Source organism: Sceloporus undulatus, chromosome 4 (genome assembly GCF_019175285.1).
Source record: "Sceloporus undulatus isolate JIND9_A2432 ecotype Alabama chromosome 4, SceUnd_v1.1, whole genome shotgun sequence".
In the NCBI taxonomy this organism is placed as follows: Eukaryota; Metazoa; Chordata; class Lepidosauria; order Squamata; family Phrynosomatidae; genus Sceloporus; species Sceloporus undulatus.
Window position 1 is genome coordinate 163471521 of NC_056525.1, and position 19097 is coordinate 163490617.

Here is a 19097-nt window from a genome sequence, read left to right on the forward strand (position 1 = left end):
CTGAGAACATGTGACAAGATCATCCAGTGGGTTTCATGGCCAAGCAGGAATTAACCCTGACTTCCAGAGCTGTAGCGCAATGTTCAAACTACCCTGTACTACAAAACTCCAAGGTATATGTGACTTCTGATACACAACCTCATCTATCCAAACATTTCATGGGCTTATTTTATTGAATTTATATTTTTACATTTTATTGTGATTTACTGCTGTAAGCAGCAGCTATTAATATAAATTCATATGGAATTATACTTATTATTTCATTAACATTTATTCTATTTAGCTTGATTCACAGCTTATGAAAGGTCACATTTCAAAGCTCAGAGAGGGCCTATTGGCCACTGTCAAACTTTCCTGACCTTGTATAACCATTTTTACAAACCTAGCATTGACATTCCAATCACTTCCTTGCTGTTTCAGGATGGGCTCACCCAAAACAGAGATAAAATGCAAAGCCATGCTTCCCAGCTAACAATAGCTCTGCAATGGACTGTTACATTTACATAGTAACATACACATATGTATTTACTAACCTTCCACAACAGCAAGCCTCCCATCAGGAACGGGCTGAAAACTGTCAAGAAGCAATAGACTGAAGTTGGATCAAAGCTAGAAGCCCAAAATGAGAACAAAATAAATAGTCATATCTATTTGGGAGTTAGCGTTTACTACTAGGAAATAGCAGATACCATTTTTGTCTTACTATAAAAATATGATGCATCATATACAAATCTTGCGAGACAAAGGACCTTTTCACATGGGAGGCAAGCGTTAATAAAACGTGATTAAAATGTAGTAATAGCGTGATTGGGGGGGGGAGTATCACATCCCATGCGCTTCTCCCGTTTGTGTCCTGTGTATAAACTGTAATGAACACATCATTGGGTAATAATCACCCAATGCATCGATTACAGCTTATGCACGGGGCACAAACAGGAGAGGTGCACGGGGGGTGTAATAATCTTCCCCACAATCACACTATTACCACATTTTAATCACATTTTATTAATGCTTGCCTCCTCTGTGTGAAAGAGCCCACACACAGCTGGTTTTTAATGTTGCTTTTATTTTTGCAGTCTGGCTTGACCTCTTGGCATTAGCAAGTGACAAATCTTGCCTGCTACTTGTATTACCTTTGTTTCACAAAATGCTTCCCAATTTGTGGCTGCTTTTGCAGCTGTCAGGTCAGTACATGGATATTTATCCAGATGCAGTCTTTTATGGAAGCTCCTGCAGAGCACAAGAGTTGACACATTCCCTGCTGCTCTCAGTGACCTGTTAGCATTTGAGCACCAACTTTCAGACTTTTTAAAAAACTACCATTTTGAAGATGGGGGGAATTTCATCAGACAGATGAGGAAGCATACAACTCCATGGACATATTGTTATGTGCTTTCATGCTGACTCTGACTTATGGGGAATTTACCACTGGATTTTCTTGGCAAGATTTATTCCGTGGAAGTTTCCCCCCCCCCTCTAAATATAGCCTACAACACCTAGTATTCTTTGGTGGTCTCTTTTCCATTATAGGCCTGATCTTGCTTAGCTTCTGACAACACATTGCTTAACGTCTGAAACCAAAATCTGGTGCAATCAGCATATTAAAACAGGTATATAACATGTATACATGTATGGATATTTGTAGCTGCATGCCTTCAAGTCCTTTCAAACTTATGGCGACCCTAAGGCGACCCCATCATGAGGTTTTCTTGGCAAGATTTGCTCCGAGGGGGGTTGCCATTGCTTTCCTCTGAGGATGAGAAAATGTGACTTGCCTAAGGTCACCCAGTGGATTTCAATGGCCGCAACCTCAAACCGTTACACCATGCTGGCTCTTATGTATGAACATGCATGCATGTAATTTTTTCTAAACTATTCATTTAGTGGGGGGAAATGTCTGGTGAAAATTAGAAAACCAGAAGCAAGGGGGTTCTGCCTCCTTGCATATCTTTACCACATGTCGGAAATAAAACTATTCAAAACAATAAATATTTAAGATTATGCAAAATAAAATAATTTATGAAATTTTCAAACATCTACTCAAGTTTCATGTTTCAGGGAGTATTTAGCTGAGAGACTGGATGTACTGTGATGATTTTTTAATATATATATTTCAGATACAGTGAAAAAAATTACCTGTTAACAGAAGCTATGTTTCCAGTACCAAAAAAAGCTGCCACTATGAAGAAAAGCTGCACAGGCTAAGGAAAATATACAATGAAACATGTCTTTAACTTATTTATTATGTATGAAAGCAGCATGTCTGACAGCACACTTATAAAATAAAGCTAAATATTACCAGGTCATCTCAGGAACATCAAATGAGATCTAATAAGGACTTGAGCTGCAAATCCTATGTATGCTTTACTCAGAATTAAGTTCCATGCATGGGATTGCAAACAAAAATTAGGAAAGCATGTCAATATTAGCTATCTATTATTAATTTTACACACACAGAAAACACATATTTACAAATTAGTGGTCACCTCTTCAAGCATACACTGGCACTAAACTATTTTCTCACAATAAATAAATTTAGGATTTCCCAGTTCAAGCTGTAGTTTCTGCTTTTCTCAAAGGAAGGCATAGGAAGGGAGAAAATGCGTAAGCATGTGATATCTGTAACAAATATATGAAGGTGTGGTAAACAAATGTTTGCAGAGGCCCTTAGTACTTTTGAGTACATGGTTGCAAACAATGCACTTGTCTGGGTGACAGTTTCCTGAAAGAGATTAAAATATATCCTGCAATCCATTTCTCAGGAAAAGTGAGTCTTCATCCCAACACTGAGAAGTGGGAAATGTGTAAGTTCCTAGATGTTGCTGGACTATAATTCCCATTAGCTCTGGCCAGCATAACTAGTGGTGAGTAAGTTACCCTGCGAACAACAGTCCAATAACATTCCCCACTCTTGTATAGCCAACTGCATCAGCATCAGTTCATTCCCTTCTGTATCCTATCACTTCATTAAAGCCACATGGTTTTAAATATGTCAACTGAAGCAGTAGAGGCAGTAGCTGAAAGATTCAGACAATATAATTATTTTGACCAACCAGCTTATTTTTATCAACCACTATAGCATTTTCAAGAAAGTGAGAGCAAGTCCCCTTTGTCTGGTTAAGCCAGGCCTCATTACTTTACTGTTGAGAGACAGGGTTAATGACAGAAAGTTCTGCTTGTGTGGCAGTTTAAAGGAAGGAGGGGCCAGTATGACTTCTTGTCCTTCTCCCAAACCTTCAGCCTCCATCTTTATCTCTGCAAATATAGACACTCATTACTATCCCCAAAAAGCTTTTAAAATTATTTTTAGGTCTGTTGGTGGTTTTTTTGGGAGGGGGGTAGACTTAAAATAGGTTGAGTATCCCTTATCTGTAAATCTAAGATACTCCAAAATCCAAATTTGTGCCTATGGGTGGCCAAGCTATTTATACTTTTATTTTCCGATGGTTCAATGTACACAGACTTTGTTTCATGCACAAAATTATTAGAAGCATTATGTATAAAAGTACCTTCAGACTATGCTGATTACCTTCAGGCTATGGGGATTTGGTATGAATTTCATGTCTAGACTTGGGTCCCATCTCCAGATTCCTCACTATGTATATGCAAATATTCTAAAATTTAAAATACAAAATGCTTCTGGTCCCAAGCACTTTGGATAAAGGAGACTCAACCTGTATATTGATGTAGCTTTCCATAGTGTCAAGGAAATATGACTACAAATAAATTCAGAGCATGAATCTCTTGTTGTTGGCATTGTTGCTGTGTGTCTTCAAGTTGTTTCCGACTTATGACAGGCCTAAGGCGAACCTATCATGGGGTTTTCTTGGCAGCTATCAGAGGGAGTTTGCCATTACCATCGTCTGAGACTGAGAGAGTATGACTTGCCCAAGCTCACCCAGTGGTTTACATGGCTCAGCCAAGATTTGAACTCTGGTCTCCACAGTCCTAGTCCAATGCTCAAACCACTATACTAAGCTGGCTCCCTAATGAGTGTTTATCCCATCTTTACCATTCAGTAACTGGATAGCCAAAAAAGTGCAAGAGTCAATATTCTTTCCGCTGAAATTTATAACTATACAGATATTTTAAACCCTATGGGAGAGAAGGCAAGAGGAAAAAAAAGAATAGAACAAAACAAAATGATCAGGATACTGACTAATAAAGATGCTAAACAATCATAATGCTAACCTGCATGTGGAAGATTAGGTTAACAGAGGCTTCAGGCAATGTATGGGGCAACCTGAAGCACTGGGATCAAGGTGGCCCCACCCTGACATCATGAGGGCCTCAACCTAATTTGAATACAAATTTGAATACGAAAACTCTCCTCAAAAAGCCAGTTCAGGTTTCTGTAAGTGTCATTTGTCCCTTCTCCAGTAACCTACTTGGTGAGGAGAAAGGAGTAGTAAGAAACAGAGGGCGATCCCCTACCTTTCCTCTTGCCCTATCCACCAGTGGCTTCAGCCCTGCCTATTGAGTCTTCTCCCAGAAACAACTGTGTTTTTTTCAAAAAATAATCTTCACACACAGCCCCAACAGGAAACTCATTCCACTGCAGCATGGGCATCTGTGCCATAAACCGAGGCTCGTGTTTTTGCTAAAGCGCCAAAAGGATACGAAGAAAAAAGATCGCCTGATGTCATCCACATGGAGTTGTCGAAACTGTGTTATATCGGTAGTGTTTGAAAAGCTGAGCACAGCAAGCTATAAAGAAAGCATAAGAGAAATCAATAAAAGAAACATCAGTTGGTATCACATTGATATTAAAAGGTGTATTTTCCAGGGAGAAAATGAGAAATTAAAGAGTTATTCCTTCAGAGAAGCCATCCTGTATTGCAATGAAAGCCTCTTCTCCTACAGTTTTATTATACTTTAATGACTCTCTCAAGAAAGTTATCGTTCAAGGAAGATGATCAAGTGGAAATACTTCTGCTGCCTTAGGTAACGAAATAACTCCCTGACCTTTCCATTTGCTCTGTTATTTCCTCTTCTTTCATCCACATGTACTAGAAAGTGACATATTTTTGCAATTCACAAAAGTTGATTTTGTAGTTCTCTGATAAGGTATGGAGGGAAAGAATTGAGGTGCCAATTATCACTGCAGATGAACTTGCTTCCCTCCTGTGTAATTAACATGTATAAACTAACTATACATCTTACTGCAATGCAAATGCTAGTATCTTCTCTCTTCCCATTAGGAAACATCTAAGATTCAACTCAAATCTATCTCCTTGAAGTTTCTGCCCATCAGTTCTAGTTCTGCTCTCCAAAGAAAATAACATGTATGGTCTATCTTCTGTCTGATGGCCTTTCAAACATCCTCTGTGTCCTTAATCTTACCTATTCTGGCCTACATATACCCAGATCTTTCAACTGTTCCTCTTAAGACTTTGTTTTCAGACCCTTCAGTGACCTGGCTGCCCTTCTCTGGACATGTTAAGATAGCCAATCTTCTTAACATGTGGTAATGTGGTATCCAGCACCAGACACAGATGTGGTCTGATCAGCACAGAACAGAGTGGTACAACTACTTCTCAATATGGGGAGTAATATACTTTACTTTTGGTAGCATACCCTAACTTTGTACTAATTTTCTTTTCTTCTTTTAGAGCTGTTCTGGAAACAGTAAATATTGTTTGGTTTCTCTTACTGTCATGCATTGTAGTTTCTCAGAGTATACGCTCTAGGATATCAGTGCAAAGTCTTTAGAATAGGGGTGGGCAACAGCATCCATCACTATTGACTGGGATGGCTAGAATTGATGGAATAGTTTAGCAACATTTCCACAGACAAAGTTGTCCATTCCTTTTACTAGGGACTTTGCTCCAATGGAGTTGCCAATGCATTGCCTGTGTGAATTCAAGGTCCTGGTGATAACTATTTAAAGCTGCAAATGGCTTGGGACTTTGATACTTGAGGAAGCAACTCTCTTTCTATGTTATTTATTTTTTTCAGTTCATTTGTATGCTGCCTTTCTCCCAGAAAGGGACCCAAGGCAGCTCACAGATAATTTTTAAAAAATACAATAAAATTTAAAAACAATTCAAATCATCGAACTAAAATAGTACAAAATTACATTAAAATATACAAAAGTTTAAAAAAAACACTAATGTATCCACCCCATATAAAAGACACCCTGACATGATTATATATTAAAAGCCGGCTCAGTTAAAAACATCTCAGCTTGCTGGTGAAAAAAAGGGAGGTGGCTAGTCTACCCTGCCGTGAAAGGGCATTGCAGAGGATAGGAGCAGCCACTGAAAAGGCTCTCTCTTGTGTCCTCGCCAAGCGAGCCTGTGATGGCAGTGTGGAGAAAGCCTTCCCCTGAAGACCTTCATGTCCTGGCAGGTTCATATGGAGAGATACAGTTTTCTATAAGCCTGCTGGAGAACCGGGATCTATTGGAAGGGTCCTCCTCTGTGTCAGACCAGTAGAGGAAATACTTTTTGGCAAAACATGGGAGAGGGCCTTCTCTGCAGTAGCATCCTAGTTGTGGAATTCCCATCCTGAATCATTTTGGTACTAAGTTTTTTAAATTAAAGCCTTTGGGCCAACGTGATTTCATCTAGCTTGTGCATGCCTTATGTTTGCATTACAGGCATACCTCAGATAAAAAAGTATGTGTATTTTGGAGTTTTACTTCCTTAACAGAAACATTGGTACTAGATGTAGAAATGATATTGAAAGAATAGGGATAGATTCCTATACCACAGGCACAAAAAGGAGCAGTTTAACATGTTTCAGCAAACTCTATATTCAAAGCAAACATTACACACATGAAATGAAACAGGTAAGCCTTGCATAAGTAAACAAAAATACAGTTGGCCCTTCTTATACACTGATTTTTTATACACGGATTCAAGCATCCACGGTTTGAAAATGTTCCAAAAAAGTATACATTTCAAATATCAAACCTTGATTTTCCATTTTTTATAAGAGACACCATTTTGCTAACTCATTATATTTAATGGGACTTGAGCATACACGAATTTTGTTATACACGGAGGATCTTGGAACCAAACCCGAGGGTATAACAAGGACCCACTGTATTTTGAATCTTCTAGAGACTTTTTGAAAGTTTCTTCAAAAAGACATTCCAGGATGATTTTTTTTTCTTTCAACAGACTCTACTTTTTTAATGATTTCCAATTTGGTGGTAAAACCTATAGATCTACGCCTTTTCAACATGCCAGAGTAGCTAGGGAGGTATGATAATCCGCCTTCCCCTTTTCTTTTTGTTTTGTTCTTCACGCATGCTCAATAAGCAATTCTGGAGGCAGCTGTTTACCTTGCCTGCTATACATAAGCACACACGGCTACAGTAATAATAATAATAATAACAACAACAACAACAACAACAACTGTTCATTTATATACTGCTTTTCCACAGGATCAAAGCGGTTTACATCACAAGGTTACGACCAAAGTCATAGTACAACAAAAGGCAATTAAAAATACGATACTATTACAATACATTAAAAGCAGTTCAATAAAATTATCTAAAAACATTCAATTAGTTAAAACAGAATTATATACAAATGGCTGAATCAGATTGGGGGGTGAATTCACTAAAGAGAGTCGGCAGGATAAGCTTGTTGAAAGAGGTCGGTTTTTAATGCCTTTTTGAAGGCTTCCAATGACCCGCTAAGGCGGATCTCTTCTGGGAGGCCATTCCAGAGGGAGGGCGCTATGGCTGTATAAGCCCTTTGATGGGTTGACGCAAGCTTCACCTTAGGGTGTTCAAGTAATAGCTTCCCTGTTGTTCTAAGGGTGCAGGGCGGATTATGTGGGGAGAGGCGCTCCCTCAAGTAACTCGGGCCCGAGCCAGTAGGATGACCTAAAGGAGAATCCCATTATTTCCCAGGTCAAACCTTATTGTATTGTTTACTACAGACATGCTGGTGCAACTCCACACTGAAAATCTGTCTTTCTCCATGTTCCTTCACTCTCCTCCCAATGCCAATGCTACCAAACAACAAACAAACAAGAACATCCTACAGGCTGGAAAAAAGACAAGAAAGGGGGAGCTGGGCTGGGCTCCTGTTAAAAAGGCTTTGTAAAAAGAAACTTCTTTGTCAAAGGCTTTGTTAACTGAGGTATGCTGGTTTTTAAAGTTGTTTTAAATGGTTTTAAATAGTTTGTTTTTTATTGATAAATTGTTTACTATATTTTTATTCTTTCAAAATTATTGCTATTATTTAATTTTAACTTGATTTGATTGTAAGCTGCCCTAAGGTCATGAGATATAGAGCAAGATGTAAATATTCTAGTAAATAACCAAACCAAACATATTCAAACTGGTTGTGCTATTATCACCCCTGGAGCTTCTGTTTATGGTGGCCTCTGGCCATGGCTAGAGAAGCTGTTCTAAACCACTGACTAGATACCACCGCATTACTAACTCCATCACACCAGAAACAATACATTCAAGAAACAGTGATCAGACAATTATTGCCCAAAAACTGGGGGCGTGTAGCAAAAGTGACCCTCAGGATCAATGTAGCTACACTGAAGTGTTACCTTTAGCTTAAGTGAAACTCCATGAAGCTGTGCTGCTTCTTGCTCCACATTTATCCACACAAACATCAACGAGGCTAAGGCCAGAGGGAAAAGAGCTTCATACCTACATGAATATATAGTTTGACAGCAACTTAACAGAAAGAAGTAAGCAAAACATTTCATTTCTTCACCAACCTTCCCTTATATAAGGAATGCTTATATCGAACAAACAGTGGCCACACTGAAGGTGTGGTCTCTGTGGTCAAGCAAATATACAAGTCATTTGTATACAGGGTATTTTAAAAAATGGTGCAATGGTAAAGATGTTCTCATCATTTTTGCATCATTCTTTTTAAATCATCCCTTATTGTTCTGATGAACACAATCAGGCCAGACAGTTGGGAAACATTTTGCATTTATTTGACCGTTCTCTCTTAATTTGAATTTTTTTAATTTCACCTGTGAACACGAACTTGGAGGTGCTAAAAATAGAAAACTGAACAACAAAACTTTGCTTTTAGTTGTCTCCTTGTTATAATCTTTTATTCTCATTTTGGCCTTTGCCAGGCTCTACCTGTATTTTTGAAATCATTTTTTTATTATATTTTTTTAAAAAATTATTTAACAAATACACAAATATACAAGAAACATACCAAAAATCAACTGAGATCAGCTTACCATCGTGTTAAGATATCTTGTGATCAAAACAAATCCATTATCCCTTATCAATCTTTATACTTCTTTTGTTTCAATAATCCATATTCAATATTCAATATTTGTTCACATTTGTTTTTGAAGTGATGTTTGTGTTCCTGGGCTACCAAAAAGTGTCTGGAAGTTTAATGCCAACTGCTGACAAAATGCTTGTTTCAACTGTACGAAACAATAGCAATTTCAAAATTTCATGCACACACCCAACCACATGGATGGAACATTTGTTTTACTGACTGAACATGATGGCAGACTTGCAAGAACCCAGTTAAATAAAATATATGACTTCAAATATCTTAAGCTATCAGGTAGGGGAAACCCACTGGAATTTCATTTATAAAGAAAATAATTACCCTGTGCTAAGCAGAAGGTATGTTGACATCAAAGAAAGAAGTATGCTCAGCAGCCGCAGGAATAGAAATGTGGGGCTTAGCAGTGGTACTATCAAGGACGAAGCTGCAATGAAGAGAATATTGTTTGTCAAAACAAAAATAGGTGAATAACTCTTTAGTGGTTCTCAAAGGCAAAGAAGAATGGTTTGCGTTCATGTTCCTGCAAGCGAAGGATGCAGGAGACAAGCAGTCACGAGGTCCCTTTCTTCTCTCCTTGATGAAAACTGGATTGTTCAATCATACAGTACATCCAAATAGATGCATTTGCCTGAACGATAGTTTCCTGGACAGATTTATAACTGTTCTCTATGTAGCTCACTTCTCAGGAAAGGTCAGACCGCATCCCCCAGCTTGTGCAATGCACCCTCCCTTCTGTATCCTAACATTTTGCTAGATACACATGGCTTTAAACATGTCAGGTAAACTAATAGTAGCTATATAAGTGAAAGATCTGTAAAGTGTAACATTTTGGCTTGATAAGTTCCCACTATCAAACAGGTAAAGCAAGAAAAACAAAGGTGAAGGAGGAGGGAACCTGGATTCATGACTAAGAAAGCTTGGATTTCAACTCACTAGCTGATCAGCTGGGGGAGGGGGTCAATCTGTCCTACCCACAATTAGTTATATCATATTAAAAATCCAAAGAAAGACAAGTACAGTTTGGCTAGAATTAGTTCCCTTGAGAAGTAGCAAGTTGATGGAAATATCCTGGCCCCAATGTACATGCAGAAACACTCAGAATCTATGTCCTAGATCAGAGATGGGCAGCTTCTAACAACTCAGGAGATGCTTTCAGGCCCTCAGCACCCACCATGTGGCTGTACCCCACCCAAAAATGCTTGAGAAAACAAAAAGTTAAAATGAAAAGACAGCCTTTCTCTCATTTTGGGGGAGGCAGGGTTGGAAGGCCTTGTTCTCTATTTAAACTGAGGTGGGCAACTCGGCATGGGGGCCAGGGACCAATTCCCTTTCTTCTGATTGCCCCCAGGGTCTGTACCTCTCCCCCACCAATGGTCTTAAACATTTATATCCAAAAATCAACAAACACTTGGGGTGGGTGGGTCAGGGGCTTAAGGGTCTAGTGTTAGTGCTTCAAGGACCAAGGGCCACACACAATCTAGGGTCACACCCATGGTTTAAACCAAAAATGCCACTGATCACACTGAAAAAGCTTTACAGAGGTCAGTGAATATGTCCTCAACTGGCAGCAGCTGGCATAAACAGAACTGTATTTATATGTACTCTGTGATTATATATAAATACAGAAGTATCACTAAGCATTGTCTTCCAAAAAGAAAACAGAAAAGAAAGAAAAGTTCAACACTTGGAGAGGATCCAGTTTAGTTTTCATACATGAATAGCAAAAATATTGATGGAAACAGTCTAGTGTTTGGGGATAAATGTTTAGTGCTTCATTATCTAATTAAATCTGCCTGGCCTTATTGGCAGGTAGAACACGTAAAGCAGCTTTGCATCAGATCAAACTCTTGTCTGTTCATCCGTCTGTCCATCTCCTGCCTTCTTCCCAAAAATGGGACTCAAAGTAACTTTATTTATTGGGGGGGGGGGAAATCCCACCTCTACCCCAAGAATTTCAAGATGGCATATGTGGTTCTTCCCTGCACCATCTACACTGTGTGGTAAAAGTCTGTGAGAAATTGTAATTGGGGATGTGAACTAGTTCTCCCTGCTCTATGCTTAAGATTTATTAACCACTATATTACACATCTAGCAAACTATTGTCATTGATTTTCGCCAGCAACAGCTACCTGTATCCCAGGTCTCATGTGGAGACCTTATCCTTCCCTAAGTATTCAGTCCTTTTGAAATGGGGATGCTAAAGACTGAACCTGAAATCACCTGCATGCTAAGTATGAGCTCTGCTGCTGAACAATGGCCACAAACCACTTCCTTGGCTTATCTCTCTTGTATGATCAGAGAGCTGGGTGCTGCGGCACAGGATGAAACTCCACCCAACAAACCTTACTCCCAGGTTCAGTGCCTGCTGCAGGCTTCAGCCTAGTCAAGGTTACATTCTGAAAAAGCAGAACAGAACTATAAGCAACAGAAAGACCAGCAAACAAATATTCACTCTTCTTACCTGTCAGATCTGTATCTTAGATAACTCATCGTAGATAGCTAGACTTACCTAATGTTGTCCAGCTAATAATCTGATTTATTACAGGCAATCCTTGTTTGCTGCGAAGGCTGCGGTGAGTACTGTTCACCACGTATGCTGACAGCACCAGATTCAGCAACTAATTAAGAAAAGTAAAGTAAAGATACTTCACTTGAGTAGTTACACTGTCTTGCAGTAATTAAGGTTTATTAATTATGTTCAAAGTTAAAGCTAATATATAGATTTCCCTAAACAAATTGTGAATAGATAAAAGAAAAGAAATACAAGTAAGGCGGTATGGTGCTGTTGCAGTACATATTATCGTGTTGATGATGACATTGATTATTATTATGGCTGATAAATTTTTTGTCATTAACAGATGATTCTGGTGAGTTTTTGTCATGAGGCTTCTTTATATGATGACAAACACATATCTAAGCAAACACCACAGGAAGCCCTGCAAGTGATAATATACCATTTGAATTACTGGGAGAAACACAGAGCAAAGTGAGAGCAAACAGTAAGACTCACAGCATGGGGGAACAATGTATGATTTCCATCAGAAATCCAGATTAAATATTAAACTAGAATATTTTTCCTTGTCCTGTTTAATGTTTAAGGAAAACAAATGAATTAATCTGATCACTTGTGCTAGGATGTTTGGGTTACCACACAACTACTATTTGTTAATGACCACAAGAAAGATAATGACTAATATTGGTATTTTTTGCATTTCTCATCCCCCTGATTACAATCTTTCACCCAAATATATCTATAGTGCTGCTGATTCTCCTCGCCATTGCTCTCTGCAAAGAACCAGCAAAACCAAGGCAGGCTTTTAAAAAAGAACAGTGAGGCAGCGGACAGGAGAGTGCAAGACAAGGCAACAGCAGCAGACCTGTGTTTCCCCTTTAATACCACCTCTCTATATTTTATTTACACTTCACGATGTAAATCCCTACCTGTCCCATAAGCAGCTATTTTGCTTTCCCTCCATGGGAAACATATGGGTTACATTGTAATAAAGGATGTAGTACCTTAAATACTAGTAATTTTGTTACATAATTATGGTGTTTTACCCTGCTTTACATTGCTGCTTTGCCCTGTTGCATTTTCCCCTTTCCCATTCCTGTATGGCTTAGCTCTACTGTTTTCTATGAACTATTTGCTAGTAGCGTAGACCTCAGCTCTCTGCAAATATTTTATTTACACTTTGCAGTGTAAATTCCTCCTTCATCCCCACCTGTCCCCACAGCAGCTGTTTTGCTTTCCCCCTATGATCTCAACATATCAAACAATGGCGGGGGGGGGGGGGGGGAACAAAGAGGAAAAAAAAAAAAAAAACCCTTTTTTTTTTTTTTTTTCCCCCCCCCCCCCCATGCAAAATTTACCTGGGAACATGAAGAGGTTCAATTTAAATACCACGGAGGCTTGCTAACCATGGGCTAGCCATCTATGGATTCAGGCATACATGGACAGCAAGCCCCATTGTCCCCAATGTTGATACATGCACACAGCTGCACTAGTGGCAGCATACATGTCACGTCGTTATTAGGGACAATGGCACTTGAGATCTCACATTTTGGGGGGATCTACGGGGAAGTGAGACCTAAGTCTAAACATGAAATTCATTTATGTTTCATATGCACCTCATACACATTCTCTATACACCTTATCCCTCCCCATCCCAACAGTCACTGCCTCTCACTCAGAGGGAGAGAAGAACCTGCAGTACCTTCTGGACTTAATCTCCTCTTTCACTGCCATCCCCTTTTCCTTGTGTCCCTATGTCATTTAGCTTGTAAGACTGATAGCAGGGGACAGTCAAATTAAAAATTTGAGAGCCTTTGTGGCTGAATACCACGGCTCAAATACTCCAAATAGCCTGAAGTTAATTTTATACACATCATTTTTAATATTTTTGTGCATGAAATAATGTTTGTATATACTGAAACCTCAGAAAACAAAGGTGTCACTATCTCAGCCATCCATGTGGACAATTTTGGATTTTGAAATGGTTTGGAATTCCAGATAAGGGGGACTCAACCTGGAGAAGTAAGTCCTTTAACTAAAACATGGTGATATTTTTGGGCTCTGTTCACTACAGAAAGCCAGCATGGTATAGTGGCTTGAATGTTGGATTTTGACTCTGGAGACCAGGATTCAGTTCGCAGCTATCTTAGGGTTTTCTTGGCAAGATTTAGTCACAAAAAGTTTGCCCTTGCCTTCCTCTAAAGCTGAGAGAGTGTGACTTACCTAAGGTCATCCAGTGGGTTTCCATGGCTGAGCAGGGATTCGAACCCTGGTCTCCAGAGTCATAGTTTATTGCTCAAAATGCTATACCATGCTGGCTCTCCATACAAAAGCGTAGCAGGTCCAAAACCTAACTATATTTGTGAGATGGTGGTTTGAGCATTGGATTACAATTCTGGAAACCACTTGACCATGAATCCCACTGGGTGTCCTTGGGCAAGTCACACACTTTTTTTAAAGGTAGAATATTTAGGATCCATCTACTCTTTAGGATATCATTTGACCATATATTCCTGGAACATATTAAGTATTGTATAACCCCATTATGTATTGGATGTCACTGTAAACTCTTAAGTAACTCCCAGAGCAAACTGTTGATTCATACTTATGTAACTGTATTTCATGCCTGATTTTGCTCAGACTGAATAAATAGGAGAACAAAAAAGGGGGGAAATGAGGAAGACTTCTACCAGAGTTTATTTAAGAGGGAGATTTGTCAATATGAGTCAATTTCCAAGCTTTCAGGGTAACAAATTAAAGGGGTAATTAAAGCAGATCACCAAGCAGCAGATATTTGGCAGTGAGTTTTATGCTGGTTTAATGATTTTCACCCAGTGTGCCATCATGTGACAAAATCAAAAGTATTATAGGTTGGTCTCTCTATATTATTTCTCCTGCCCTAGCTATTAAACTATCCTCCCCACATTTTCTTTCTACAAAAGCCTGTACAAGGACTAGCCAATATCATATCATATATAAAGCTTCAGAGAATGAAAGAATGCAGCAATAAATAGGATTCATTGACTATCATTCTTTTTCCCTTATAAGGTAGTTCCTACCTCTCTGAAAAAGAGAAAAGGAAGTCAGTAAAGAGAGTTTATTAGGCAAGATGCATTTTCAAATGTCAAAAAGAGAGCCTAGATTGTACCAGCTCAAAAGGAATCTTCAGCCAGTTCCCAAATTGTTTATTCAGTAAACTCCACAGTAAGAAGACAAATTTTGGAATGTATTTTTCCAACCAGCCAACACTACTTATTACATAAAACCAGAGTTTGTAAAAATTACTTTTTTATTTTTTATTTTTATTTTTTTGCAGCTCTGCATCCCTGGTCAGTCCAAAATGTAACCTTTGTATTAGTATTTGTGATGGTTAGTGGTAGGATAGCTTTGTTTTAGGCCCATTTTAATTACAGTGAAACTAGATCACAGCATTCTTCCCATGTTGCTCCCAAAAAGAAACATATAGCAGTATGCTGTTCAACAGCACAGTTGAAGGAAATAGACTGAACATTCAAATTAGACATAATTCCATCTGTACTTCTATCTGAGTTTCACTAAAGGAACATCCACACTGCAGAAATAATGCAGTTTCACACCATTTTAACTGCTGTAGCTCCATCCTACAGAATCCTGGGATTTGTAATTTCTGAGGCACCAGCACTCTTTGGCAGAGAAGGCCAAAGACCTTATTATTGTTTATTTCTCTAGTGCTCTCCATGCACATGGTGCTTTACAAACAGAATAAAACATTTATAACTATTTCAATAATAGAAAAATACTAAAATACAATAATAAAATAACAATGAAAAAAAGCCATACACACAAAGACAAAATGCAGAATAAAAACATCAACAATGAAATCAGTATGAAAGCCACACAGTTAAACACAGGTGGACTGCCACTGGGATTTTACATATGTTGGTTTGTTCCTCTCCGGACAATTTCACTTTTGTTGATTTGTAAAAGTACAAATTCCAGGATTCCATAGGATGGAGCTACAGCACTTGATGTGGTGCCAAACTGCATTACTTTTACAGTGTAGCTGCACCCTAATTCTATGTAAGCTCAGAGCCAGAGTAGATCAGGCAGCTTGTAAATGTATACTTGGGTTTTTTTCTCCATCAGTATGCACAAGATTACTTCATACACTGCATTTTAGATATACCGTACTCAAATGATGTACCTAAATGTACATTTAAATACTGAGTATAGCAAGCAACTAAAACGTATTTGTTACAAACACCTGTCAACGTAGGTACATATGCTCCCCAGGGAGCTTTACTATATTTGGCAGGGTCACTGGAACCAAACCTGATGGCTTTCTACTGAACAACATCTGAAAGGGCCTTGATGCCTTCTCATTCACATGTGAAACTGTTCTGCAGCAATTACAGCTGTTCTGCTTCTACTGTTATTTAATGCTATTTAAACATAGTCAGATACATTCTGTTGTCTTAAAGGATTCTTGTTTTAAAGGATTATCTTGTTTCTTGAAAAAAGATAAGCACACCCTTCATACCAAATAGCTTCAAGATACAGTCATTTAGCCAAAACTAGACCACCAAAGTGATCATGCCTCTATAGTCTCACACACACCGAAACATGGCAAGCAGAGGAAAAGGTGAATTCTAAACTAGAGACTGATTTGCAACAAAACAAAACAAATGCTCCTCGAGGCAGGATTCCTTTCATACTTAAAAAAAATAAACCTACTTAAGTACTACAAACTCAAAATCTTAACACTACTTAATTACATAGCTAGAAAGTTCCTGGCTCCCATTTCCCCACCACTGAACTTTACTGCAATCAAATAAAAATTTTCTGTGATAAAAAGGTACCGTAACTATGCTGAAGCAACAGCAGCAGCTACTAATCAGTTACTTTCTTTGTGAGCATCATTTGCAATGTTTTCGTTCCTAGAAGTTACAGTGAGTAAGCCACCATACCAAATCAGCCTAAACTGACTCATGCCAGGGCAAAGTGAGAAAAAAAACCTCGTGAATAATCCGCAACATTTCAAAGTAAATAAAAGGGAGCTGCTAATTACAAGGCTATGGCAAATTACATGGTCACAATCTTTTTAGGTTTTTATCTTAATTGGTTTAGCGCCTTAATTCTACCATCTATGCTACATTTATAGTGACATCTAGTGGTAAGAAAGCATGCTTTAATTTCTTTAACTATTTTATTTTACATTTGCTGAGAAAGGCTACTTTGAAATAAAACATATCATTAGTATCAACCTACAAGTACATTTTCTCTTTGCAGGCACACTAGGTACCACTATTCAATGTAAAATATTTAACCATATGAACCACACTCCAAAATATGCCAATAGTACAATATCATGGTACAAAAGACCTTGTTTGTTTCCTCCTGGTTTCATACATTAGTTTCTCTGGTCTGTAGGGATTCCTCTCTCATCCCCTGCATCAAATATCCCTTTTGCTATATTCTCCAAATATTTATCCAGTGTTAAGATAGATGTACCCAGAAATTAAAATAGATACCAAGGTAACCTTCACCTCGCTAAGCCATCTCTTTAATATACTCTTCAAAGAACTTGTGGTCCACCCTGCCTCTGTTCATTTTAGTCTTTTTCTTTTTGGTTTCACTATACCAGTGGTGGCAAACCTATGCCACGTGTGCTAGAGGTGGCACTCAGAGCCCTCTCTGTGGGCACATGTGCCATCACCCCTGCACAGGGTTTGCCAGAGTTTGTTACTTGAAAGTCAGAGGGACATGGCACTTCGCGATAAATAAGTGGGTTTTGGGTTGCAGTTTAGGCACTAGGTCTCTAAAAGTTTCGCCATCACTGCACTATACTTCTCTGACACATTAAATACTCTGGCAAAACTGCTGCAAATTATTTTACCATAGACAAGAAATATCAAGCACACAGTATTTTAATTTCTACTTTTAAAACCCCATTCTTTTATTAGCCTTATGAAATCATGAAAGAGAAAATATTTGAGAGTTTGAAAAATACCAATCCACACTGTTTATCTAGCTGAAAAAACTACGATGAAAGAGTAAAGAAGTACACCATTTATCTTTCCTTTCTATTCTTCTTTTTATTTAAGAGTATTTGTGGGAAAAGGACAGAGAGTTTTCTAACCGAATATAATTAACATAATCATTGCACAGTACCTTTCCCAAGTGTTTAAAATGTTTCATTAAAATTATAACATTCTTGCAAGGTAGAGCGTTATTGTTGTACCAAGACAGAAGAGTCAAACCTAAGAAACAGTGACTTAATGATGGCTGTATCTGCACTGCAAAAATAATCCACTTTGACATCACTTTAAATGCCATAGCTCAATGCTATAGATTCCTGAGAATTGTAGTTTGTTGTGGCACCAGAGCTCTCTGACAAATGTCTCACAAAACTAAAGTTCTCAGAACTCCTTAGCATTAAGCCAAGGCAGCTAAAGTTATCTCAAACTGAATTATTTCGACAGAATGGATATAGCGTATAACTACCCAGTGATTTCATGTCCAAGATGAGACTTGAACTAAGACTATCCCAATTTATTTTTGAAAACGACTGTAATCCAGTACCTGCTGTTCAGTTTTCCTTTGGTAACAACATCCATAAACAAAACACCTATCGACTTCTTATACAGGGAAAATATATTAATGGTCTGCAGTGTCAGTTTATCATTTCTGCAAGTGATAACAACTACAAAGCATCCTTGACAAAAATGACTACATCAACATTTCCTATTAAATATGAGTAGCTGCATTTTCTCATTGGAAAATATGCAATAAGAAGATGCCATGGTTCCTGGTTCATTGAATTATTGAGGCTACAAAGAACTGAACATTGCTATTTGCTTTTAATGCATCTCTAAAAATAATATGTTGTAAGAATGAAGCATGAATTATCTATGATTATCCAATCACCAGTATTTAGCCATTAGAACATAAGAAAAGCCATCTTAGATCAGAAAAATCTAATCTAACATTCTGCTCACACAATGGGCAGCTAGATACCCATGGAGAACAGGAATACAACTTAACCCTCTGCCATGTGCTCCACAACTGAGGTACACCGGCTTGCTGCCTCTTATACTGGTAGTGAGATACCCATCCTGATTAATAGTCATTGATGTCCCCATAGGGAAAAATAATTCTTTTCCAATACAGATATGCCACAGTTAACAAAGTAGATGTGTTCTTGGGTTTTGCTTCTTTAACAGAAACTTTGGTACCAAAAGCAGAAATAACATGGAAAGAATAGTATAGGTTCTTACACCACGTGCAAAAAAAGGAGCAGTTCAGCAAACTTTCCTGCAAATTTTATATTCAAAACTAACATTATGCAGATGTGAAATGAA

General features: G+C 38.3%; 1 protein-coding gene across 5 annotated transcripts in view; it reads right to left on the reverse strand.

The window, feature by feature from the left end:
* PIGN (phosphatidylinositol glycan anchor biosynthesis class N) overlaps positions 1 to 19097 on the reverse strand; it is a 95857-nt gene that overhangs the window by 30122 nt on the left and 46638 nt on the right. For 4 of the 5 annotated variants that reach the window (XM_042462082.1, XM_042462084.1, XM_042462085.1 and 1 more), the window contains 6 exons: positions 11755 to 11863; positions 9567 to 9669; positions 8524 to 8626; positions 4621 to 4707; positions 2137 to 2192; positions 534 to 609 (listed from right to left, as the gene is read on the reverse strand). In XM_042462082.1, coding sequence (XP_042318016.1) covers positions 534 to 609; positions 2137 to 2192; positions 4621 to 4707; positions 8524 to 8626; positions 9567 to 9669; positions 11755 to 11863 — 534 coding nt within the window. The remainder of the gene's footprint in view (positions 1 to 533; positions 610 to 2136; positions 2193 to 4620; positions 4708 to 8523; positions 8627 to 9566; positions 9670 to 11754; positions 11864 to 19097) is intronic. The other variant, XR_006103408.1, reaches the window with a different exon arrangement.